Genomic DNA, 25,846 nt, shown 5'->3' with positions numbered 1-25,846 from the left:
TATTCTTGAGTTACGGACAAGAAAATGTTTTGTGAGGTCAGATTGACTTTAAACTATTGGATGCTAAACTCTATTGAGGCGTTAAAAACATTTCCTGAAATAGCCAGACACTATTTTTTTATAATATTAACAGTGCATTTGTTTGGGACTATTTTCAGTCACAGGATTTACACAAATGTAGTGCTTGTGTAAATATATAAGCCAGGACGACAGTATATGTGGGATCCAATCACTACATATAAAACAGTAACTCACCAAAACTGAGGGGCTCATTTTTGGGTAATAGTAGTTATGGAACCGGGTATCAGGATTTTAAACATGCAAACGCAGTCAACACTAAAAAGAAAGGATCAAATAATTGTTGTTTTGGTTAATAAAGAACATACTTTTTTTTAAGGGTCCTCAAGAATGATCTTGAATGATTTCCCCTAAACATGATGTGGCTTTTCCCCTAAAACTAGCTTTAAAGTAACAGAGAAACACCAACATCAATTTCTTAATCATCTCAGAACAGCATACTTCAAAAGAAGGTCAGTTTACTTAAAGTAGATAAGACATAATAAAGAAAGCTTAAATTGTGTCCCTGTATGAATAACATGGAAGTGTCAATCACGTGTCAATCATGAAAGCAATGATTTGATGATTTTAAGTTTCACTGATTAAGTCGTGTACACCAGATTTGACTGGCCCTTGCAGACATCTGTAACTCTGCAAATATGTGTATGTGCTTCTGTTTATATGTGCATATTGAGCATTAATGTGTGTGTGTGTGTGTGTGTGTGTGTGTGTGTGTGTGTGTGTGTGTGTGTGTGTGTGTGTGTGTGTGTGTGTGTGTGTGTGTGTGTGTGTGTGTGTGTGTGTGTGTGTGTGTGTGTGTGTGTGTTATCTGGACACCCTAACTCCCCTGGCCTGCCTGTCATCAGTATCCAGGCTTCTGTGTTGATTTTAGGACTAAAGATCAATAGCGGCAATATGTCAGCTCTCAAGAGCCTGACAATGAATTACACACGCTTTTAGGCACACAAGAACATAAGAACATAAACACACACACACACACGTCTGTGAAATGTGTCATAATGACATTTAATGTAATACGATTTAAAGAGTAAATGACTCAGTAATATATATATATATATATATAAGTATATGTATAAATTACACTTGGTTCAAAACAGCTGCACCACTGTCAGAGTGAGTGGTGAAAACTGCACAGCACATCACCAGGACAGAGCTGCCATCCATGGAGGACCTCTACTCTCAGCGCCTCAAGGAGAAAGCTCACAGGATTATAAAAGACCCCCATCATCCCAGCAAAAAACTGTTCTGTCTGCTGCCGTCTGGCAGGTGGTACCGTAGCATCAGATCTCAAACCACCAGACTCAGGGACAGTTTCATTCCACAGGCAATAAGACTGCTAAACGCCTGAGTGCCTCCATAACCCAACACATTTATCTGGTTGCATCTCACTATTTATTTGGTTTGTTATCTTAATAGTTATGAGCAGAACAGAAACAGTATTTAATTGTACTTCACTGTACAATATTTGATCTTTGATCTTGCATCCTATTATTGCATATTTAATTATATTTACATGTACATAGAATCCTGCATTACTTGATCACTTTCAACATCCCATGCATAATTTAGCTTATTGTTTTTATTTATTTTTCTGACATGTATATACAGTGGGGCAAAAAAGTATTTAGTCAGCCACCAATTGTGCAAGTTCTCCCATTTAAAAAGATGAGAGATGCCTGTAATTTTCATCATAGGTACACTTACATACACTATGAGAGACAGAATGGGGGAAACAATCCAGGAAATCACATTGTAGGATTTTTATTGAATTCATTGGTAAATTCCTCGGTAAAATAAGTATTTGGTCACCTACAAACAAGCAAGATTTCTGGCTCTCACAGACCTGTAACTTCTTCTTTAAGAGGCTCCTCTGTCCTCCACTCGTTACCTGTATTAATGGCACCTTTTTGAACTCGTTATCAGTATAAAAGACACCTGTCCACAACTTCAAACAGTCATACCCCAAACTCCACTATGGCCAAGACCAAAGAGCTGTCAAAGGAGACCAGAGACAACATTGTAGACCTGCACCAGGCTGGGAAAACTGAATCTGCAATAGGTAAGCAGCTTGGTGTGAAGAAATCAACTGTGGGAGCAATTATTAGAAAATGGAAGACATACAAGACCACTGCTAATCTCCCTCGATCTGGGGCTCCACGCAAGATCTCACCCCGTGGGGTCAAAATGATCACAAGAACGATGAGCAAAAATCCCAGAACCACACGGGGGGACCTAGTGAATGACCTGCAGAGAGCTGGGACCAAAGTAACAGAGGCTACCATCAGTAACACACTACGCCGCCAGGGACTTAAATCCTGCAGTTCCAGACGTGTCCCCCTGCTTAAGCCAGTACATGCCCAGGCCCGTCTGAAGTTTGCTAGAGGGCATTTGGATGATCCAGAAGAGGACTGGGAGAATGTCATATGGTCAGAGGAAACCAAAATCGAACTTTTTGGTAAAAACTCAACTGGTCGTGTTTGGAGGAGAAAGAATGCAGAGTTGCATCCAAAGAACACCATACCTACTGTGAAGCATGGGGGTGGAAACATCATGCTTTGCGGCTGTTTTTCTGCAAAGGGACCAGGACGACTGATCCGTGTAAAGGAAAGAATGAATGGGGCCATGTATCGTGAGATTTAGAGTGAAAACCTCCTTCCATCAGCAAGGGCACTGAAGATGAAGCGTGGCTGGGTCTTTCAGCATGACAATGATCCCAAACACACCGCCAGGGCAACGAAGGAGTGACTTCGTAAGAAGCATTTCAAGGTCCTGGAGTGGCCTAGCCAGTCTCCAGATCTCAACCCCATAGAAAATCTTTGGAGGAAGTTGAAAGTCCGCGTTGCCCAGCGACAGCCCCAAAACATCATTGCTTTAGAGGAGATCTGCATGGAGGAATGGGCCAAAATACCAGCAACAGTGTGTGAAAACCTTGTGAAGACTTACAGAAAACGTTTGACCTCTGTCATTGCCAACAAAGGGTATATAACAAAGTATTGAGATTAACTTTTGTTATTGACCAAATACTTATTTTCCACAATCATTTGAAAATAAATTCTTTAAAAATCAGACAATGTGATTTTCTGGATTTTTTTTTCTCATTTTGTCTCTCATAGTTGAGGTATGCCTATGATAAAAATTACAGGCATCTCTCATCTTTTTAAATGGGAGAACTTGCACAATTGGTGGCTGACTAAATACTTTTTTGCCCCATTGTACCTCATCAGCATTATAGACTGGTCTAACAAAATACCTGCACTATTTTTACTCTAATTGAAACTACTCTGTTTCATTATGCACTATTTTTATTTTCTTATTTTGTCTTTTGTCCTTTTATAATATGCTGCCTTGTTGGAGGAGCTCGGGAAGATTTGTATTGCCATAACTACACTACAGCTACTGTGCATCTGACAATAAAAACATTGAACCCTGATATACGAATTAAAGGAAAGTAGGCTGTTTTACAAATGTAAGAAACTAACACACAAATATTTCAGAGATTCAGTAGTTTGTAAATACTTTTAAAAATTGCGTACTGTAAATGATTATCAATTCCACTGACATGATGGGGAATGCATACTTACAGTTAATCACACATTCACTTTGCTTGGATGTGGCCTGGATATTATAATTATTGAGGAGACACAAATAATAAACAGATATTTTATTGAGACATTACAATCTTATATTTTGTCACATAAGATTGTAATGTCTCAATACATCCAACTATGGGTGAAACTAAAAGGCTCGCAAAAGTTACAGAGTAAAACAAAAAGAAGCAAAACTCTAAATTAATTCCACAATGTCAAACTGTGGATCGTTTCCATCACCAGGCTCAGGGCTTTTGATGGCACTTCTCACTTGGTGCCAGAACCTGGGGATCTGATCATGATCATAAGGCAACTCCAGATACGTCCTGGAGTTCATGAATCTCCGCAGCTTGCAGACATTTTTGGGGATGGTCTCTTTGTCAACAAGCTCCAACCGAATCAGCACAACTGTGTCGTCATTGTGGTCAAACAATCTAAAGTGGGTGTAATCCAGCTTGTACTTGCACCATTCACTCCTGATGAAGTTCAGAGAGAGGATAAACAGAGTTCTGTGACTCTTATCGATAGCGTCCATGATGTTGTCCAATATCCAGCCTCCAGGCACAAAGTCTCTCATGTGGAGGCAGAGCCGGAGAGGAGGCTCCACCTGCTCCAGCTCTGGGACCAGATGTGTCTCCACCCAGCCCGAGTCCATTTCACTGTAGGACACAAAGGCGTCATACTCAAGCGCTCCCTTTTTTAATTGTGGCTTCCTCTTGGCTCTCAGCCAGGCCCAGGTCATCTTCATGTACCACACAATGCTGAATTTGTGACACAAACCAAAAACGAGCAGAAAGAACACCAGGATGCCTGAGCAGAGTAAAGAAAAAGCTAAAGCTGTGTGGCATTCAAACTCTGACAATCTCGCACCTGCAACACTCTTTCCCCTCACAGCGTCAGGGGAGTCACAGACGTACGACTTTAACCCATTTACAAATGTGACTGAAAGACTTGTCAAGTCACTCGTCATTAAGGCTACAAAGTCACAGGAACAGACATACGTGTTAGTTCCAGCCTCTATACTCAGATTATTGTAATCATTTAGATTGTTGCTGCCGAACGTGTGTAAATCGTTGTTTTGAATGAAGAGAAATGCGAGAAGAGGGTATAAATGCCCATCTGGCAAACTACTGATCTTGTTGTCAGAAATGTATAACTCTGTTAGAGAAGGTAGTTCGATATTGAAGACAGTTAGAAAAGGTAGTTCGATATTGAAGACAGTCAAGTCATCGACTGATAGATCGAGGATGTGTAAGCTCCTTGGCAAACAAGGGGTCACTTTTGTTAAATGTGTTGACGAAAGGTTTAAGAATCTGAGATTTAACGGCCAGTAACAAGTCGCAGGCATACTCTGAAATCCATTTCCACTCATGTCGATATTTATAAGTCTATCCAGTTTGACAAAAAGCTGACTGTTGATGGACTTCAGGTGATTCCTGCTGATATTGAGCGTTTGCAGTCTCCAAAACCGGCTTTCACCATCGCACATCATTTGGCTAAGAGCCAGATCACTAAACAGGTTGCCACTAACGTCAATATACTCCAGCTTTAACAAAAAGGCAGAGGATTCACAAGGAAGGAAGAACAATGTGTAGTTTATCACAGATAACCTTCGCACTTCTCCCATAGAGGGAGCAGGAGAACGAAGGCATGGTAGCTAAAAATCTCAGGTATATTAAAGTTTTCTAAAACAACCGTTTCAAAACCTTTCATTTGTGATGGAAGTTTTGTCACCCATTTTTTACGTAGGAAAAGTCATCATAGTTACATTAGAGTCGGACAGAAATGTATCAAAGTGAACAATGCTTCAAACGTCATGAAAGATTTTTAAAAAAAAAACTATACTTGTGGTTCCGCTATCATTGAACAATGTAAATGGGGACATTTGATCCTTTGTGGAGAACCATGTGACAGTAATAGTCAGGGTTGTACCAGGGTGTTCAACATCAGACAGTATATCTCTTACTAGTGTGAGATTTCTTGAAAATGTGCCATTCAGACCGAGGGTAACATATTTAATTGGTCCAATTTGTCTCAAACTTCCTTTTGTGTAGCTTTGCAGATTGTTTCCATGAAAAACCACCTCTTCAACACCACTGAGGCCAGAAAAGTCCCTTTTACTGATAGATTGAAGGTCCGGTCCTCCAAAATGAAGGATCTTTCATTTCTGCAGGGGCTCGAAAAGATTTCCTTGACCCAACATTTTGTATTTGCTCCCCAACAGATTCAGGTTCTGAAGAGAACAAGACTTTCAAACCATCCACTAGACAGTGTATCTAGTCTGTTTAAAGACAAGTGTAATTTCTCTAAATCTCAGTCAGCGGGACAAGTGCTTGCTCCTGGATCTTAAGGATTCTGTTGTTATTCAGGATCAAAGACTGTAAACTGGCAAAGTCCTTCTTTGTTATTGTCTGCAGTCTGTTGAAAGAGAGATCGAGTTCAGTGATGAGCTTTGAAGGCGCTGCAGGGATCGTTGTCAGGTTTTGTCCCAAGCATTTACAGGATGTTTGTTCACATCTGTGACACTGTGGTCTGGAGAGAGGGAGGCTTTGATGCATCAGCAGAAGGACAAACATGAAAAAGGTCATGAATCTCATCTTGATATCTAAAAAACAAACAAAAATAAACAACCATCAGACCTTTAATTGCAAATGTGTGCAAAACAATCTGTGATTATTTTTATTATCATTTTGAAGCTCAAGCACTGATGTAAAGATAATGATATAGGAGAAGCTCTTGGAAATAAAACTATTTCTGTTCTGAAATAAAACCAATTATGTTTCTGTCTCTAAACAATTTATAAATATGACATTTTCAAATTAGGAATAGCAAAAATATTTTCTATTTATATTGTTTCTTTGCATGATTTAAACATCGATTTGTAATAGCATTTTTTGATTTGAAAGTTTATTATCTATAATAAAACACAAAAAGCTATAAATACTGCACAAGCACAGTTCATGAAACATGAAAAGACTATAAATTGAACATACCTTGATGAGTCCTGGTGTCTCACAGCTGAAATCTCTTCATTGGCACAATTGGGGCATGACAGGCAAATGTCTCCACTTGTTATACCTTTCAGTATCATTTCTCTATACTGCTTCCCCTCTCGTGCAGCTGCACAGATTATGAAGTATATTTACAGAGTTACAAATACCATTTTTTTTGCAGATTTAGCTTTCCGGCACTTTGTCTAAATGGGTAAAGACAACCAATGAATGGCAATTGTAAATGTACTTTGCCGATTTAAATTGTTTCTCTTTTGTGCCCCGTGACCTAGAATGGTGCTCTCCATCAGTCAATATTGTTTTAACCTCTTTTCTTACCTTTTTAAAAAAAAAGCCTGGTATGAGTCTGTTACTTTTCTGACGTTCATTAGAAGAAGTGAATATTTATGTATGTATACACCATAGTCTGTATGATATATACACACATACAAACAACCACTGCTACTGCAAAATGGACAAGCTGCATGCCATTGGGCACCAGCAAGTAGAAGGTTTTCTAATGTTTTCTCCCATTGGACACATTAGAGGGAAGCAACTTTGTTCCCTTGATCGGAGCAAAGTAAAAGGATAATACATTAATGATGACGCACACATAGACTTATGGCCTCTGGTAGGTGACTGACATGAGACAGAGAGATGAATAGAGTCAGATAAAGGTAAATCCTAGATTCTCTAGTTAAAGGAAAAATGATGTTTTTCAAGTACAAAACCTTTTTTTATTTTCTATGATCAAAACTGCAAAACATCTAGAAAAATATACAACAAATGCTAAACCTTTCACAACATTTAACATTTGAAAATGGGAACATAAAAGAAAAGGAATATTCACATTTTCCCCATTAATGATAAAAGAACATTCATTTTTATTTCCTTTCTTTTACATAACATGATTTTATATGCTTGCAATTATTGTTAAGGTGAGCCGCTTTCTGTTTTTTTAAATGTATTTTAAACATCTCCACAGTAGCCAGAGTCGTTGGAGAGTTGTGAGTTGGAGCTGCGGTTGGAGGAAGAGTTCCATATGTCCAGGTTCATGTGAGGGCCGAAGGGGTTGAAGCTGGAGTATAGCATCGGTGCGCAAGGCACCTCTGGCTCCCGGGTGAAGGGAGAGTGCGGCGGGGTGATGGGAGAGACGGGGGATACGGGGGACATCGGGGCTGATCGCTCAGGATGGAAGTGGCTGTGGTAGGGCTCGCTCTGAGGCGTCCAAATGGATCCAAACAGGCTGGACATGGGAGAGAGGCTGCGGGTTCCCGAGAAGTATGGCTGTGGAAGAGGAGGAGAGATGATTATCATCTGTTGAGACACTTTTTCCGAGATATAGCTGCTACTTTATGTGCTGTCCAAAACTGTATCCAAGTATTATACGTCTATGACATTTTCTCACCTTACCTGTCTCTGTGCTATGCTACCACAGGCTGTCTGCTCCCTGCAGTGATGACCTGGCTGTCATTCCCCTGCATTTTAATCTTGTCTCTCCTTTTCCGCTCAAATTAAATGACCTTCTTGCTGTATATTCCTCCATCATAACCAAAAATACTCATTTTGAATGAATGAATGGTGGTTACGACAAGGCAATGTCCAGTCTTAATACAAGAGCTTTGCTTTCCTTGTCTACTTCTACATGTCACAATCTCAAAAAGGCAAAAATACTGTATAAATAATATAATTCAACGAATAAATAAGAGTTAATCCTTGACAGTACCTGACTCAAACACGCAAGAGCACAGAAATAGTTTGACACTTCAAAGTAGACGCAACATGCTGCTTGAAATGATTGAAATGTATTCTCAATGTATTCACAATTTTATGTACCTTTAAGTTCCATCATGGTGTGTGTAGTTTTTAGTACCCGGTAATTATAGTTTGTTTTTTTAAAAGGTCACAGTTTCATCTCAATTATTACCTCTTAAGCATTCAGCGGGACAGAGAGAAGGGATTTTGAGGTAGAACTTTTGAGACCAGCGTTTGAGAGTAAAAAACAAAAATCAAACAAAGATTAAAGTATCTGATACCAACCTTTCTTTGGAACGATTATAATGCAACTACAACATAGGTGGGCGATTAAAATAAAATAAAACAGAAGCTGCATTTGTAGTTTGCAGCACATTTACGAGTTGAAATCTATTTCTGCATATGTGCTGAAGAACAGACCACTTCTGATAAACTGTATCTTTGTGAAAATTGCTCAAGACTATGTGTGTTCATAAAGGAGTAGCAGCAAATGAAAGAAGTTTTGTAAAACCTAGTCAAACAAACACACCAGTTCCTAATTCTGCTCTGCAACTTCAGCAGATTGATCAAATTACAAGAGATGAGAATGTTCTCTAATTTCTGTAAGCCACTGGTGTCTTTGTGATTGTCATGCAAACACCTGTACACACAAATATCCAGTTTTGTATTTAATCTGGCTGTTTACACGTTCACACCCGGTGTTTGGAGTCTTTCAGTGGACACAGGCGAAGTGGCAGATACAAAAATGATCTTTACCATCTATGTGCTTTAGGCAGCAACACTCTGTGTGATAGGTCTATTTCATGTAACACACACCAGTGCATTTTGTGTACATTCTCCATTTCACGGAGAACTTAATTTTTCTGTGACTAATAATGCAACAGTACAATAGATACACTTGTATCAGACAGATGCATCACGTCACATGATACTAAACTGAACATGTGAACACTAGAATAGCCTATTGGTGCAGGTTGAGTTGGTCTTTATACTACAAACTCTCTTTTATGAATCAACTTAATACCAAAACAAAAAAAGACCTTTAAAGATATCACACTGAACTCTAGAAAAGCATTTTTATAAATATCATTAATATAATCTGTGGATTAGTTGATAGTGGGAATCATTAGTTGCTAACCTAAATGTGCCCTCCCTGAATATGATAAACAATATTCAGCTGCAGCAGGAGAGCAGCTGGATCACCTGGTTCCGTTTAAACCATCTAAGCATCATGACTCCTTACCTTGCTGCCCACACAGGCTGCTGTGTCCCAGGTTGAGGGCGACTCCTGAGGCTGCTCTTCACTCCAGCTGGTCTGGTTGCTGTGTGCATGCTGGACCTCCTGACCGGGATAACCACTTGGAAATGTTCCATTTCCTACGAGATGATTACAACAAACTCCATTTCAATACAAGTGAAGCAAAGTCTTTGAGTGTCCCAGTATGAGTTTACATTTTAATAGATAAATCTCAATATAGAACAGTGTGGTACAAACAAATAACTTGATTAAGGAATAACAAAACTGCATGTGAAGATTTTTACCTATGTATTTCCTTTCCTCACTGTAGGTGTAGGGACTGTTGCAATGGCTGTTGGCACTACTCCAGGTAAACCTGCAGGAAAAGGAAACTTTTAGATGGACAGATAAAAAACAGAAACACATACAATCAGCAACGCTAGGGTATTTATTCAAACTGTAAACCAGCTGTCATGCCAGGAGAGATATACAGTATCTTATTAATTCACTTTTTTAGCCATTTAGATACAGCAGTAAGGTTGCAAAGATGCTTACACACATTACTGCGGCAGCAGTCATTTTTAATGAGACAAACATTAGAAAGTTATTTTAATTTGGTCACAAAATTTTAGGTTAGCTTTTGGTAAAAAGCAGATACCCGGGGGAATACACTAAGTGAGACTTTATATACGGAATAAACAGCAAAAAGGTATACAAGGAGTACAGTTAGTATATGAGAGATCAGAGATACAGTTTATGAAGCATTACAAATATACACTGCCTGGCCAAAAAAAAGGTCACCCACTCTAATATTCGTTGGACCGCCTTTAGCTTTGATTACGGCACTCATCGCCGTGGCATCGTTTCCACAAGCTTCTGCAACGTCACAACATTTATTTCTGTCTTGCATTAATTTTTCGCCAAGATCTTGTATTGATGACGGGAGATTCAGACCACTGCGCAAAGTCTTCTCCAGCACATCCCAAAGATTCTCAATCGGGTTCAGGTCTGGACTCTGTGGGGGCCAATCCATGTGTGAAAATGATGTCTCATGCTCCCTGAACCACTCTTTCACCATTTGAGCCCGATGGATCCTGGCATTGGCATCTTGGAACACGCCCGTGCCATCAGGGAAGAAAAGATCCACTGATGGAATAACCTGGTCATTCAGTATTCAGGCAGTCAGCTGACCTCATTCTTTGGGCACATAACGTTGCTGAACCTAGACCAGACCAACTGCAGCAACTCCACTGCCTCCCACAGGCTTGTGACCTTTTTTTTGGCCGGGCAGTGTATGAAACATGATAAGAACCAATGGTATACTTCTTTAAAGCGGCAGGAGATTATTTTCTTACCCTTTCGGGGCAGAGGAACCACACAAAAAGCGGAAAATTGTAACTAATGTAACGGTGTGGTTTCCATCATTACCAAACAAGTTCCTTTTTTCACACAATATATATACCCTATATTCACATTTACTAGTGCTTTTTTTCTCAACCAAATCCTTATGAAGTCATTCAGCTAATCCGGTTGTTTAATGTCGAAACTTGCCTACTCAGCTCGAAACAACTCTGTGTCTGTGCTGAATTTGAGATAAAAAGTAACCTCTTTCAAACAACAACTCATTCATCTGTTATTAATATAACAAATATGGATTACTTTATTTTAACAAACCTGCATTCGAACACTTACCCGTTGTATGAGGCGGTGGTTGGTGGCTGAGGTATGTAGGGCAGGGCTTCGGTGGTGTTGTATCTGAACTCATTGGTGAGGGGGATGGATGGAGCGGACCACGTCTTTTCAGGCTGATACTGGCCTGTCAGATCTGAGGGAGCACACAACCGCTCTTCATTAGAAAGCAGAAGTAACACACAGATCTTACTTGGTGAAAACATTGACTGAAGTTTATTTAGCTTTTCTGTAAAAAAACATGACATATATATCTGCTAAGAATATCTTTACCCATGTTCCGCTCAACTCCTGCGGCAACGGCAGCAAAGCTCGGGGCGAAGCTGTGCGCTGGGGGATCGGGGCTTTGGCACACGTCTTTACGGTACAAGCTGTTCATGCTGAGCAGAGAAAGAGCAAAAGTTACAAAACAAACAGGGGACGAATCAAACAGTATTATATTTTAATTTGTCTACAAACAATGTTGATTATAATATGACTTCATTTTATTTGGGGTGGCCCTACACATTCAAATGTCATTCCTGTGTGTGCAACATGACTATGTATAAACACTTATGATATATTTTAGTTCTTAACCCATTCCATATGTTTTTATTTTACTGTCCACATTCACACGCAGATCAACAAGTGTTTATGTTTTGCTCACAATCATTACAACGCTAAGGTAATAGCATGGTTCTGTACCTGAGAGCCTTGTAGTTTTTATTCATGTTCTGGTAGCAGTCTCTCTCTACTGGGTAGTTGCCGTACTGCATGGGCTCCCCTGGGAAATAAACAACAAACAATCAGTTGTAGAAATGTTGAAATAATGCAACTGACCCTTCTCAGCTGCGACACAATAACGGCCACAGTCTTTTCTTCTTGATAATACTGCCTTATGTTGTGGGAAGTTAGTAAGTTTTGTTCTTTTGAAAAAGTGTTTCTTACTTTTTCTAGATGAGGTAGTGTAGGCGTGGGTTCGGGCGTTGGGGTCTTTCTCCCCCTCCATGCTGCTGGCGCTGCTCCAGCTGCCCCAGCTCCCTCTGCTGGCCCGCACACTGCCCGACGAGCTGCCGGAGTCCGAGCCGGACTCACACACTCCCCCACCACGACGCTCTGTGGCACACTTACGTCGAGTACGAGCAGGACACACACCTGCTGCACATCAACAAAGCGGGTGAGATTAAAATAAAGTGTTATTGTTTGTTGGTAAAGCTGCAGAGGAGTGTGTGACAGCCGAGAGAGGAGGACGCTCACCGTTCTGTTTGAGGGGGCTCTCAACACTCAGTTCGGGCTTTGGTGCTTCTGACTTGGAGATGTTGCAGCAGCGGTTCCTGTTGCGAGGTATGCTGATGTTACGCTCGCCTTCTTTCCAATCAGGTTCCTTCTCCCTCTCTGGTATCACGATCACATTGTGCTCAGGTGCGCTGGGGCCACACAGAAACAATAATGAGTCCTCATCTTACTTTGTTTATAAGACTGTTTGTTGTAGTGTGTTTCAATGCCATTTGATGCTGACCTTCATTTAAAAAAATTAAGTACGGTATTTTACACTGAAATATCTGAATAAAAGGTAAATTGATTCAAGGATGAAAATGAAAGTAAAAGTGAGGTCTACCTGGAGACGTTTTCTGTCTTCCTGCGACTCCTCTTTCCCTTATTATTTCCTGATGCAGTGCCAGTCTCTGCACTCTGTGCTTTCTTTTTCTGGCCCTTGCTTTCTTCTCTTAGCTGGAGACAGAAGAAAATAAAGTGATGTTTTTTCCATTCATGAAAATAAAAGGTAATTGAACACAGGTATTTTAAATGTCAGAATCTCTCCTACCTCTATTTCAGAGCCGTCCCTTTTCTCAGAGTTGATCTTCTCTGCGTATTGCTCAGTGCACTTCTTTTCTACTGGTCTGCACACCAATAGGCCGGGTCTAGGTCCTGGACCTACTGTCACGTTATCTGGGAAACTAGCAGGCGTTTCCATGGGAAACATAACCGCTGCTGGCACTCTAGCTTCTACGTTGCTGTTGGAGTCTTCTTTAAAGTCTGCAGAAATCTTTTTATCGAGCTCACTGATGAAAGCCGGTTCGTTGTTGTTGCAGACGTCGGAGTCTGGGGTCAGAGGAGGGTCCGGTGTCAGGTCTTCATTCTCTTCATCCATCATAACAGCATCAGGTGCTGCTGTGGACAAGCTGGACTTGTATTTGGTGTAATAGAGTGAAACCTTGTGTTTCTTCGGTGCTTGGGCTGGGGTGGTTAAGGAGCCTCTCTTTGAGGATGGTTGAGGTCGCTGTGCAGGGCTGTTTGCCAGGGCTGGAGAACCACGCCCCTTTCCTTTGTCAGAGGTGTGACAGGTGTCCACATAACTCTTACAACTGCCCTTTGTTTTGCTGCGCAAACAACAAAAAAGGACACATTTAAGTATTTTAATGCAGTTGCAGAATCTGTTTTTATATACAAAAGTTGACATACAAACTATTAAAAACATGGGACATACTTTAGGCCATTGGGTGTGATGTTATTGACGGATTCGTTGTCGCGGGACAGGACAGAGTTGTGGTTGCTTCTGATGCTGGGTGAGGAGAACTCATTGAGGATATACTGGGCCTGATGCAAGGCCATCAAGCACACACCAAACAGAGAGAAGCTGAAAAAGAAGTAACAGGCGATGTTTTACAGTTGAACTATTATTATTATTATTTGAATAATATTTCACTAATATAAATGTCCATATCTATAAAGTATATGACCATGACTGGCCTATCATTAAACATGAATAAAATACTTTTCTTAAAAGAAATCTTTGTGGTTTGCTTTTATCATTTGAGCTAGCATTCATGTATAAAACAGATGCAAAAGAATACAATGCTTCTCGAAATTAACTTGTTCATTGGGCAAAATAAGAAAACTACTTTAACTTCATTTAGATACTTACCACGTGAAGATGAGGGTAACCATCCAGAAAGTTTCCTCCCAGCTGGGGCCAGGAACCACCTGGGCGCAGAGAGGCAACATGTGGTGGGGCAGCGTCACGTTCAAGGTGAAAGGGAAAGAAGTGCCGCGTGATGTCATCAGGGTGAGGTCCCTGATCACCCAGGATGAAGTGAAGTCTGGCGTGAAGCTGAAGACACAGACAGGAAGAGACAGTCAAAGAAATGGACTTGATGAAAGGGAAGCGATGTAAAGGAGGAAGAGATTAATCAGAAAACTGCATATGGTTTCTAAAACAAACAGCCAATAAAAAGCCTTATCGAATCATTAATGAAGAAGTTACACAACATTCAAATAGAGTAAATCTCAAAAAGAAATCCACTGTAAATTAAAAATCAAGCAAAGATTGACTTACGCAATGGTGATCTCAGAGGAAGTGTTGTGGTCCAGGCTAAAGGGGCGACACTGCAAGACCTCAAAGCCAAATCCCTGACACTTATAGCCGTTAATATTCATTGACATGACTGTCAGAGGAAGCTCTCCAGCATTCTCCACTTTGAAACTCTTTCTGATGGCGAACAGCGGCTTGTTGGCGCGCAGGACTATGGGGATAAGCAGTAACGTTTTATTTATCCCTTTACGATAACAGATTTATTGCTTGGTAATCATGTGGTGATGCTAGGTTTAAACATTGATCTCACCATCACGACACTCCATTAGAGTTGATTGAGGGACATTGAAGCGCAGAGAGGCTCCAGGGCCAGGCAGTTTGCCTCCGACTCTAAGCAGCTCTTTGGCCCCGTGGCCCTGCACCATCACCATGTCAAACACCGTCAGGTTGTTCCTGAAACACAGTCAAACGACAAACAATGTCTCACAGGATGTTTTACTCGACATGCTTGACTAAACATTCACCATTAAGGGCCAACTGAGTCCAACTTATATTCAAATCATGTATCAATCACTAATACAAACTGCAATGCATGTAAGCGTTAAAGCAATAAATCCTTTACTGAGACATTTACTGTTATTAGCAACACGCGTTCTTTTCCTGCTTTAACACCAACCATATAAATGTCTCTCTAAGTATCTCTCCACTTTTGTAAAATATCCTCCGACTTTATATAACCTGAATCGACAAAATCATCCTAATCATATGAATCAGTACCTGATGATGAGAATAGTGGTGGTGGGTTTGTGTTCAGAGGGAGTAAAGAGCACGGCAACTTCTCTGGCCTCCCAGGGCTGCAGCAGCAGATGCAGGACACCCTCCCCCGATATGTCTCCCACATGCTCACCCGCCTGCACGTAAACAGACAGAAAGAGAGGGAAACGTTTTGGAGGGAAAGCAATACAGGCAAGATTGAAAAACAAACGGTGTGACATTAAGTCCATGTTTTAAATACAACAATAGTTAGGAGAGTATATAGCTCAAGATTAGTAAATACGAAAGGATTAGTGGCAAAACTTGATTTCCTAAGAGTTTCTCTGGATTTACCTTGGGGGGAGAAGCCAAGAGAGAAAACTCTGTGGAGCTGATGTTGACAGAAAGAGGGCTGATATTAAACCTGCCAATCAAGACAGAGAAAAACAATTAAGAAAAATCAAACTGAGGGAGGTTTTCGTGCAGGAGATACAATATCCAAACAGCCAAGTCACAAAACTGTAAATGAAAAATAATCTACACATATGTCAACCATATATTTGGGACAGCCTACCATCTGGTAAGGAAGTCCAGAGCCTCCAGTGGGGCCGGGTACAGGGAGAGGATCCGAATTTCTACAGAAACCACCGAAGAGGACGGATTCTTCAGCATGAACGTCTTCACCTGAAACAAATACAAACACATGTTTTCATTAAGCTGCAGACAAAAGCCACTAATTGTAACATTTAACATTATAACAACATTTTTGTCCCACCCACCTTGCTCTCATTGACAGGTGTAGCACCAAAGTCCAGAGGAAGAGACGTCTCTACAGGGAGTCTGGGCCACCTGAGAGCACAGAAGGATTCACATGACAAATGACGTTCATGGTGGACTACAACACATGCAATAGCATGAAAAAGAAAGTTGTGTGTTGCATTTAGGACCGACCTGCAAGACAGTTTGTCCTTGTGGCTCTGCCAGCGAGAGCAGAGCTCAGCAGCCAGTTTGCCGTCAACAGCCCAAGAGGAGGAGAAAAAGTCGGGGAGGAGTGAACGCTGCCACTCTGAACGGCCTGATGGGAAATAAAAAAATCATAAATTAACAGCGAAATAGATTTTATTTTAATCACACAAAATGTTACGAGGTGTCATGTCTCACCTGAGTCTGACAATCTGAGAGGGCAAGGCCGTCCACACTCTTGTTCGGCCTCAAACGACACATCCCCCTGCTGACAAAAACATCAGCAATTACCACATCTGCTCGTGTACACCAACGAACACACTACTGACTTACTATTGTAGACACCACAGCAGTTTCTTTACCTCGGAAGGAGACGAGTGGAAGTAGACGGGAATGTGCAGGACTGTTCCCAGGCTGGTGTACAGTCTCAGGGTGAACACCTGGTTGAGAAGAAGGGTCTTGCTGAGCTGGAGGGACAGGACATGCCAGGAGCCCTGGGGAACCGTCAGCGGAGCGCTGAAGTTCATCACCTGACAGACAGAGGGCAGCAGAGACATTGGTATCAAAAAGTGTCCTGAACTGGGGGTCCAAGTGATAACAGGGTGAGGTGTAGAATACTTTGCCCCCTCTCAGCTTTAACTAAGATGTTGTTAAATGATCATAATTTTTTCCCTCAAGTATTCAGGTGTGCTTCCTGCCATTACTCGAGGCAGTGATGCGTACCTTCATTACTCCCTGCAGCTTCTGTGAGAGGCTGGCGCTCGTCACAGTGAGGGGCAGGAGGAGGGAGTTAGTCAGCCACAGATCCACCTGGTCTGCGTGACTTTGTTTCACCTGGACCAGGCTGAACAGATCCCCCATGGTCCTTCTGCAGAAAGAAACATAAATCACCATAAACACTCAGTTATTCAGACTCAGATATTAATGAAACTTACTGAGCATTTGAACAAATGCTAATCAACTGCTGTAATGGACTAAGCTTCATAATAAAGGATGTGACCTTTTCAGCTGCTTGTGTATAGCTACATTCATTTAGATTTCAAACAAAGGGATGATGAAGTGCTTTAATTGAGTTTGAAATGGCAAAATGTCTCCACATTACCTGTGTGCGATATGTAGTCCAGGGAATATGTAGGTGGTCTGGTCTCCCAGAACTTTTAAACGGATATGATTCATGCATTTCCCCACGTGGCCTGGCAAAGAATCTGAAATATGAAACAGATTTGCTGTTGATAAATTATTACAGGTCATTTGGGGCTAATGCAATTGCCCTGAGAAGAAAAATGATAAGCAGGATTGGTTTGAAATTAAATGAACATTTACCTGTGCAGGCCAGTGTAGCCACTTCTGTGAAGTTCTTTGCCTCTGGTCTCAGAAGAACCTGATTACAATCCAGGCTGGCCTCCACTTTCAATAACACCTGCATGTCCTGCGGAGATACATCACATTGTTAAAGTCTATAAATAAACTGCAACCCATAATACAGATAATATTGCCAAACCAAGAAGAACAACTCACCTTTACATAGAGCTTCTTGCTTCCAGAATTTAACATGTAAACTCCTATGTTTGGTTCCCCTGTATATACAAAAAAAGGAATGCTGTATTAACAAAAGGTTAAACAAGAGTCGACCTTACATTTTTACATGTCGTTAAGATAGCCGAGAGATTCGTTTTTCGTGTGGTTCAATTACAAAGACCAAACCTATGAATGTGAGGGAGTACAGTATTTGTACATCGATGCAGCTGATTACATTTTATTTTTAGCCTTTGTTACTGTGGACAGTTAGCCCTTGAAAGAAGCACATATGGCTTCTTATATTTCTCTCAGGCCTTTTTTCTGAAGCATTATCCTTATCTTATCCTGCCCAGAGTCAGAATGAACAAGATTCAGGAAGAAGGGGAAAGAAGCCACATGCAATTTTGCATCAAATTATAAATACTATTCCGACCTTTTGAACTTTCGCTTTTAGAGTTGTTCACCACAGAACAGGTCTAAAGATAACCATTTACTGAGGTAATTTGAGAGGAGGTGAAGAAGCAGGAATACACCATAGTCAGTCAGTCAGTCAGGATCAAGCAGTGTGATCTATTTAAGTGCACTGTCACATTCCCACAGCTCATTTGCCCAACCCACCTACTGCAGCCTGTCCATCAGTGGGGGCCATCAGCAGCACCAAAATGTGCTCAATGACGTAAGGCTTGAGCTTGTCCAGGTCAGTGGGCCGGTCACCACGCGCAGACAGATTAATCTGCAGGCTGAGGCGCTCCTCGCTCTGGAGGCAGGACCCCTGGGACCGGACAGGAAAGACATACCAGTCACGCACCAAACAGAAGCACAAGCACAATAACAATGAGGAGTCCTTTGAAAGTAAAGAAGTGGAGTACATAGAAACTGATTACAATAAAGAAGAAAAAGGCTGTAGTTAGGAGTTGAAAGAAAATTTGAATTGAACCAAATGAATAAGTTGTGGAGGTGACAGTTTGAATAAAAACAAAAAGTGTGAAATATTTTCTTAGCTTTGACTACAGAGTAACCAGACACTTGCTGTTCATTGAGAGGCAAAACAACCGGTAACTCACTACCATGAGACTAACACCTTCTCGAAGCAGTGAGTAAATGGGCCTTTGATGACCTGAAGACAGATGCACTGCTTTGGTGCCACGCAGGCTTTAAGGAGGCAATAGCAAACCTAATTCCTTGAAACCGAGCCGACTGTTAACTTCCTGTAAGGCTCATTTAATCTGAGAGCAGCAGCGACACCGACCAAAGGCCAGTTCTCGATTATGTTAGCAAAGTCTGAGGAGCAGCTGATGATCTTGGATATGAGCCAAAGGTCACAGCTGGGACACTCATGGAATGCAACACCACGACTATTTGCATCATTATGACTACATAGTTGTATTTGCTTCAGTCTTGCATCATGTGTATTGCTCCACATGAGCAAAAGGAGCCCTGTGTCAATTATAGTCTCTTGAGAAAGCAATTAAGCCTGGCAAGACATCTCACCCTCCTCGGGGGTTCTGCAGGAAACAGAAGGTGCTCTGATGACAAGCCGGCTCTCAGTTTAAGTTTTAGACGAGCTAGCCTTCTGCTCAGAGGAGTGGGCGGGATGAGAGCAGTGAGAAACACTCACTACTACTTGCACAGTATGAACAAGCTAAAAATGGCACAGGATCACAAAAGTATTTTGTTAAATGCTTTACTTTGTACTTTTCTATTTCCCTCAATCAGCCATATGTCTTCCCCTCTCATGCTCTGACTGCTTGCAGATTCAAAAATGTTTATTACAAAGTGTAATTCAAAGAAACAAAAAACGTTTTTGGAGTTAAAAGAGTGTAGGGTGTCTAGAACATGTACACAGAGAGCAAACCTATTCTTTAAATAGTTACCTGAGGATTGTTGAACCAACTATTGGGTAAGCTGCACTCCAGGAGTAGACCCAGTATGGTGATGTTGGAAGCATCTTCCTGCAGGAGGGACAGAATAACAGGCCATGTAATCAGGGGCTGAAATCATTCATTTAGCATCATCATGTTAGGGGGGTCATACCTTTCTTTTCAAAAATTGCCTTTAATGATCACCGACCACTTCAAGGCCACACATGACAGAACTCTAGTGGTGCTATCCATGCACTGCACATTAAAGAAATCCATACTTCAGAGCAGCTTTTGTTTGATTGGTCACTTCAAAAGCAGATTACAAGAAGCAGGATAACATCTGCAGACACTGTGGTTGTTAACTCCTGTAATCTTAAGCATATTTAAACCGTGCCCAGGAAATGAGTATGCTGATCATGGAGGAGCTTGCAGTGGGGGTATCTCCAGGAACTAGCTATTGCAAAATAAAGAGCACAAAGGCAACGCAGTTGGTGATATACTTCTACAACCCTGATTGAACATGACTTATAGTATAATATTCAAATTCAAAAGTTGCATTTAGCAATTTAAAGCAGCAGCAGTGCAGACTTTAAAAGCATTTCAGCCAATAACATAACACCACAACGCCAATTTGTTTTATATATGGCCAGTGGTCTTCTGAGTCTTCTGCTTTGCATACACCCCTGTCTTTTAGAATTCAATACTAAAAGTGAGACTTCCTCTTTTTTTAACTTCTAAGAAAGTTCAATCACTCGTCACATGTATTGAATTATTATTATTAGTCCCTTTGTGGAACACATGACAGTTTAAAGATCATGTGCAATATGAGGCTGAAATATAAAGAAGATAAATAAAACTGACACAAAAGGAAGTGCACCAACTAGAGGATCATACGTTTACTGTACAAGCGCATAACGTTTTTCTTAAATACATTTTGAATAATGAAGAACCTCAAGAGAGGAAGTAGTCTGAATTCAGAACAAGCAGCATTTTGGGCAATGAGCTAAAGTGTGTCTGCACTTGGCCAAGTTAACATTTTGCAACTGCCACCCCACTTCCTGTTGTGGAGGCAAACTCTCCTTCCAGATAGCGTCTCACACTTTTAAATGCTTCTGAAACCGTGCACCAATTTGTCATTGGTTGTTGGTGTTTCCTTATGGCTTTGAAACATGTGCACAGACAAATGACTGTTTAATACATTTCAAATGATAAGTTTGTGGTTGTACTTTGCAAGCCAACACATTTATAAGCATGAGAAAAGCAATTGTTTTGGAACATCATGCATGCTGTCTGCACACATCACAAAGCCTCTGTGTGTTCTGTTTATCAGGGCTGGCAAGAAAAGGGAAATCAGCTGTTTCCAATGATGAGCTGGTAGTCACTACTATGCCTCTCCTGCTCAAACAAACAGACAGATCTAAATACATACCTGAGTTTGGGTCAGCTTAATGCTCTGGATGTGAGGGAATACTAGCAGACTGTCCTTTCTTTGGACAGACTTTAATGAACCCCAGTGATCTCCCACACCAAAAACCTGGAAAAAAGAAAGGATCTTCAGGCCATGTGCATTATATTGAAGCTGGCCAGTCCTCAAGCAACATGAAGTAGTGTTGTTTAGTGGGCCTGAACTTTATTTCTAGAACAGTTTGTAACATGTTAGCTGACTATAAATAAAGAAAAAGAGAGCAGGTTGGTAATTGTGTAAAACAACGTTAGGGCGTAGCATTTCCCAAAAAATGCTTTTGCATTCAATTGTTCATCTGCGTCTTGATGGAAAAATACAGGACAGAACAAGAGAGGTGTGTATTTTACAGGTTCTAAAATGACTCACAAATACTACATGGCTTTAGAAAAATAAAGAAATGTTAGAGTTTTGCACACAGTGACATTAACACATTAACTTTGTTTAAATAATATATTAAGTGTGTCCAGATTAATGCTGAATATAGAGTATATGATAAACATTCAGCCCTAAAAGTATTGCTATTGTTGATCTTTTTACAGGTATTAGTGTCCAGGCATTGTGCTGAGAATACAAACCACTACACATTTTAATTGTACAGAAAAGATAAATAATGACTGCACAATCAGTCAACAGATAAATGGATATCAAAGGTTTGCGTTGCTGGATTCATTGGTAACATAAAAATGTTAAAAAAGCAAAACATTGACAAGTTTTTGAGGCATCTGAAGGGAGCGGCACTGTCAACTGCTTTGCATGAGAGTCCAAGTGCCTGCGTGTCTGGGCGTGTTTGCTTGCCATTTATAAGCTACATGTGAGAAACACTGTGGTGCAAGATTAATGTGAGATGGGCAAATCTCACAACTACAACAACATACACGTTTCAAGCATTTGGAGTAGATCTCAATATTCATTTTTTTGCTTCGATTCCAGTGTGGCCAAGTTTTGCTTTCCAGTTTTCTTACACCAAACACCTTAACTGCTACTTGAAACCATGCAACAAACATGTAACAAATGTAAGTTTAGTTTTCTACTAACGTGAGGTTGAAGCAAAGACATGTACAGTACAACGTCATCACAAAAGCTGTTAGAATACAAGAACCGGTTGTGTGGAAGCTTTTTTGCATAGTGTACCAGTTTCACAGTGATCTACTTATATAAATGTTTACTTTATGGATCATGAATCATGCAATGTGAGATGTTCCATAAAGCAGGGACAATAGAGTTTCTGATTTTGTTTATGACAAATAAACATGGTGGATGGAAGCATTGTTCTGAGCAGCAGAGCTAAAGCAGAAGTCTGGTCTAATGCCATTATGGAACACAATTGGAAATGATTAAAGATTGTTTTGCAAAGTCTGTCAGATAGTTCACACCTTGTGGTTACACATCCAACATGTGTGTGACTTTCGCTGTACTATACGAAGGCAATAGCTGGGGAAAAATCAGGGTCATTTGTATCACGATGCAGGATTTCATCATAATCCCAACAGAACACGATCCGAGTATACACAGCTGGAAGTGTATTTGTGGAACTGACCTGGTATGACAGCAGCCCATGGGCCGATGTGTTTATAAATAATGTGTTTTCTACATTGCCCTCCTCAGACGGGAGGAAAATTAGTTTAAAAGATGCCTTCCCTCGGGGTGGGATCACCTAGGACATAGATGGAAAAATTAGAAGTTATTTCAGCCTCTTTTTTAAATTTTTTACAGAGAACAAGACACAATTCATACTTTATGTTATTGTGAATATACTGTGCAGTGCAGCTACTCAGGCGCACACATAACACTTACTCTTCTGTGAAAGAAAGGTATGTAAAAATGCCTGCTGGATGTAAACATCGACAGCAGTGTCACAGGAACTTCCTGGCTGGGGTTGTGTATATATATGGTTTCAGCTCTTGGCAGCCCCAGCGGCCTGTAGAGACACACACAACAGTTTCATAAATACCAGGCTCTCAACACAGCTTTTACCCATGGAGAGCCACGGAAAGCTGAGAAGATGCAGGTATAAACCAATATATTAAAAGGGCATCATATCGCTAATACACATTTTATTATGGGTCACTTTGATCATGAGGCATTTAAAGAGGGTTTATCAAAAATAGATAATTCTGCTGCTTATTAAACCGATCGAGATTGGAGTTGCTATGGTGGTGGCCAACATGAATATTTCACAGTGTAACACAGAAATTAAGAAGAACAAAAGCCCCTTGTTATTTGTAGATAAGCACAACTTCAACAATCACTTATTTTTTTTGATAGAAAGGTCAGATTAATCCACTCTGTGTCGTGAATAAGTGAAACCACATTGTCAAACAAGGCAATAAGGAAGTTATTTAGTCTCAGAGACGAATTCTCTGGATTCAGCCACTTCTGCTATATATTTTACAATGGCATGGCAACCTTTTTGTAATTGGGCGACTCCCAAACAAGCAATTACATCATCACAGAAATCATGTTTCCAACTGAATTAAAAACACACATTTCTTTTTATAGCCGTGCTTTCAAACGGCTATTTTGTCACACCAGGGGTAATATGATAACAGCGTCATTTCACAGAGTAATCTTATTCATAAGAGATGTTTTAATGACCGTGCATGGCTGACTGGGGCTGGATGTGAGGCCCTCTCATGTGGGCTATTTAACTAGTTAACTGGGTCCTTGAGATAAGCTTGCATAATGCTAACTTTATGCATGGCTTAATGTTATGATTGTTGTATTTCCTTGGATATACAGAGGGTAGTTACCGCTATAAAATATATTTAAAAATAATACTGTAGCTCTCCAACAAATACTACCACTGTTAAGTTTTTACTGTTGGGTGTTAGTAGAGGTGCCGCTTCCCCTCTCTTTATGATGCCACAGTTTATGTTCCTGTTCTGCATTATACTGTAAAGTTGTTTGTGTTCACACTAATAGTATGACCTTTTAAAGTGAAGGGAATTTGTTAGTGAGGCTTAAAACGTATTTGGCATTTTCAGCAAGCAAATTATCACAAATTGAATTAAGTTCAAATAAATGATCCAGTTGTTTTGTGGCTCAACCAGAACATAGAAACTGCACATGCTGTTATTCTTCACTCAGTGGTTGGATTGCTGCCCTTGACATTCATACTGAACTACATAATTATAAGAACATACAGCACATTGTGGAGGAAGCTTTTTATGTTGATATCCAGACTTACTGAAGAGGCAAACACTAAACTTTGAAATACTTGGATAATTGAGACCTATGAACAGAGAGAATTGTTAAAAATGTGGTCTATAAATGCTTCATGGACACTGCTGTCACAACACACATTTGGCAGCACAGCAACGGAAACAATATTTGGAATGTTTAAAACACACTTCCAGAAGTACTCGATGTACGGGTAATTCTACTCCTTTACTCTGTAAATAGTTGGGTAATAAAATATTAATGAAATACTTGATGTACTCTTCTTCGGTGGTTTCTGATCTTTTGGATGGTACCACAGCAAATATTTGGTTAACAAGAGGTAGAATTAGAAGAGTAATTACTTTTTGACAAATCAGTCAAATGTATTCTTTCCTCGTTAAATCTGAACAGACTTAAGTTGCATCATATTCAACATTTGTTTCTGTGACTTTGAGTCTCTGGTTCTCCATTCGGTCTATGCAGAGATGCTATGTACGGTAAAGAATGGGTCAACAGTCAGTTTGTTGTGCTCAAACAGAGGTGGACACAGTGAAACCCCAGCAGCACATGAAGTTTGGTTACGGAGAAACCCTGATGTCATTAGTGCGGGTCAATGGGGGTCTGTATGCTCACTAGTGCTTCTCTGTGCAGAGGAAGCCCGGAGAAAGCCAGCCTTTTACTGCGTTGTGTCATTTTGGGAATGGAATTGTGTTTTAATACAGTTTCACTTCACTTTTCAAACCTTTATGTGTAGTTAAGGTCAGGAAAATAAATGGGCACTGTAGAGTGTAATAATCTGACACGAGTACAGAAATCATCTCAAATCAGAGAATGTATATAAAGTTTAACCTTTCATTTGAGTACTTTTGAACACAACATAAAAGTCCTTTATTGTGTTTTCAGTTGAGTATATAAATATAAGAAAGTATTGCATTGTTGACATTTCCATATAAGGTGTTCTGTCAAGCCTGTGCTGAGGCATCTTTCACTTCCTGTTCATCTGTGGGAGTTTGACTTTCACTCAGGAAGTGAAAAACATGCTGTTCAATACAATCAGAAGATAAAGAGCGATTTGTAACTCGTCTTTCCAGTTATCTCCCTGGTAAAGGTAGCCTAGTATGCAGAAAATCCAAACACATTTTGGACACGGTTAGAAAGGATCTCTACCCATAATACACTTTAATGCAGTTTGCTGCAGATATTATCTGTCAATAATCAATAACCATCAGCAGGCCAGACAGCCAAGGATGCACAAACTGCTGAAGTGTTTCAGGTCATCTGCAGTTCATCTGGGCAATTTACCTTTAACCTTTCACAGCGGTGTGTTCCATACTTGCTTGGTTATCAGCTGAATTATTGTACATATTTTCATCTAGGTTAGTTTATTTGTATTTAATCAAGCTTTCCAATGATTTGAACCCTTGTTCTTTATTCAGGACTACTTATTACTCTATACTTCTGGTGTAACTGAACAGTATAATCAACACATACCACACAG

General features: G+C 40.4%; 2 protein-coding genes across 5 annotated transcripts in view; both read right to left on the bottom strand.

Moving 5' to 3' along the window:
- Window positions 1–3,861: 3,861 nt before the first annotated feature.
- On the bottom strand, window positions 3,862–5,317 carry LOC134864416 (toll-like receptor 2). The gene is made up of 3 exons (XM_063883360.1): window positions 5,276–5,317; window positions 5,063–5,211; window positions 3,862–4,933 (listed from the first exon to the last, which is right to left on the bottom strand). The coding sequence occupies exons 1-3, from the start codon at window positions 5,315–5,317 to the stop codon at window positions 3,862–3,864; spliced, it is 1,263 nt and encodes a 420-aa protein (XP_063739430.1).
- A 2,052-nt stretch (window positions 5,318–7,369) lies between these two features.
- The window catches only part of tmem131l (transmembrane 131 like), a 29,114-nt gene continuing 10,637 nt past the window's right edge, over window positions 7,370–25,846 (bottom strand). The window contains exons 5-34 of one of the 4 annotated variants that reach the window (XM_063883616.1): window positions 22,984–23,107; window positions 22,727–22,843; window positions 21,154–21,258; window positions 19,737–19,814; window positions 18,481–18,634; window positions 17,863–17,921; window positions 17,668–17,773; window positions 17,447–17,549; window positions 17,068–17,212; window positions 16,707–16,874; window positions 16,543–16,612; window positions 16,333–16,456; window positions 16,161–16,230; window positions 15,956–16,065; window positions 15,736–15,805; window positions 15,406–15,539; window positions 14,939–15,081; window positions 14,653–14,839; window positions 14,242–14,427; window positions 13,804–13,953; window positions 13,141–13,696; window positions 12,934–13,046; window positions 12,573–12,742; window positions 12,264–12,473; window positions 12,021–12,099; window positions 11,610–11,716; window positions 11,340–11,472; window positions 9,953–10,023; window positions 9,654–9,787; window positions 7,370–7,942 (exon numbers count right to left, since the gene is read on the bottom strand). In XM_063883616.1, the coding sequence (XP_063739686.1) occupies window positions 7,625–7,942; window positions 9,654–9,787; window positions 9,953–10,023; window positions 11,340–11,472; window positions 11,610–11,716; window positions 12,021–12,099; window positions 12,264–12,473; window positions 12,573–12,742; window positions 12,934–13,046; window positions 13,141–13,696; window positions 13,804–13,953; window positions 14,242–14,427; window positions 14,653–14,839; window positions 14,939–15,081; window positions 15,406–15,539; window positions 15,736–15,805; window positions 15,956–16,065; window positions 16,161–16,230; window positions 16,333–16,456; window positions 16,543–16,612; window positions 16,707–16,874; window positions 17,068–17,212; window positions 17,447–17,549; window positions 17,668–17,773; window positions 17,863–17,921; window positions 18,481–18,634; window positions 19,737–19,814; window positions 21,154–21,258; window positions 22,727–22,843; window positions 22,984–23,107 (4,294 nt within the window). In that variant the 3' untranslated portion in view covers window positions 7,370–7,624. The remainder of the gene's footprint in view (window positions 7,943–9,653; window positions 9,788–9,952; window positions 10,024–11,339; window positions 11,473–11,609; window positions 11,717–12,020; window positions 12,100–12,263; window positions 12,474–12,572; window positions 12,743–12,933; window positions 13,047–13,140; window positions 13,697–13,803; window positions 13,954–14,241; window positions 14,428–14,652; window positions 14,840–14,938; window positions 15,082–15,405; window positions 15,540–15,735; window positions 15,806–15,955; window positions 16,066–16,160; window positions 16,231–16,332; window positions 16,457–16,542; window positions 16,613–16,706; window positions 16,875–17,067; window positions 17,213–17,446; window positions 17,550–17,667; window positions 17,774–17,862; window positions 17,922–18,480; window positions 18,635–19,736; window positions 19,815–21,153; window positions 21,259–22,726; window positions 22,844–22,983; window positions 23,108–25,846) is intronic. The other 3 variants (XM_063883617.1, XM_063883618.1, XM_063883619.1) reach the window with 3 other exon arrangements.

Source organism: Eleginops maclovinus, chromosome 5, assembly GCF_036324505.1.
Source record: "Eleginops maclovinus isolate JMC-PN-2008 ecotype Puerto Natales chromosome 5, JC_Emac_rtc_rv5, whole genome shotgun sequence".
In the NCBI taxonomy this organism is placed as follows: Eukaryota; Metazoa; Chordata; class Actinopteri; order Perciformes; family Eleginopidae; genus Eleginops; species Eleginops maclovinus.
Note: the sequence above shows the minus strand (reverse complement) of the source record. Positions and strands in the feature narration are given on the sequence as shown.

Excerpts from the sequence above, each read along its gene's own strand:
- LOC134864416 (XM_063883360.1), bottom strand. The coding sequence starts at position 5,317 with ATGCCTTCGTTCTCCTGCTCCCTCTATGGGAGAAGTGCGAAG. Across the intron at positions 5,212-5,275 it reads TCTATGGGAGAAGTGCGAAG|CTGGAGTATATTGACGTTAG; the intron begins GTTATCTGTGAT and ends TTTTTGTTAAAG. Across the intron at positions 4,934-5,062 it reads AACAGTCAGCTTTTTGTCAA|TTTGCCAAGGAGCTTACACA; the intron begins ACTGGATAGACT and ends AGTGACCCCTTG.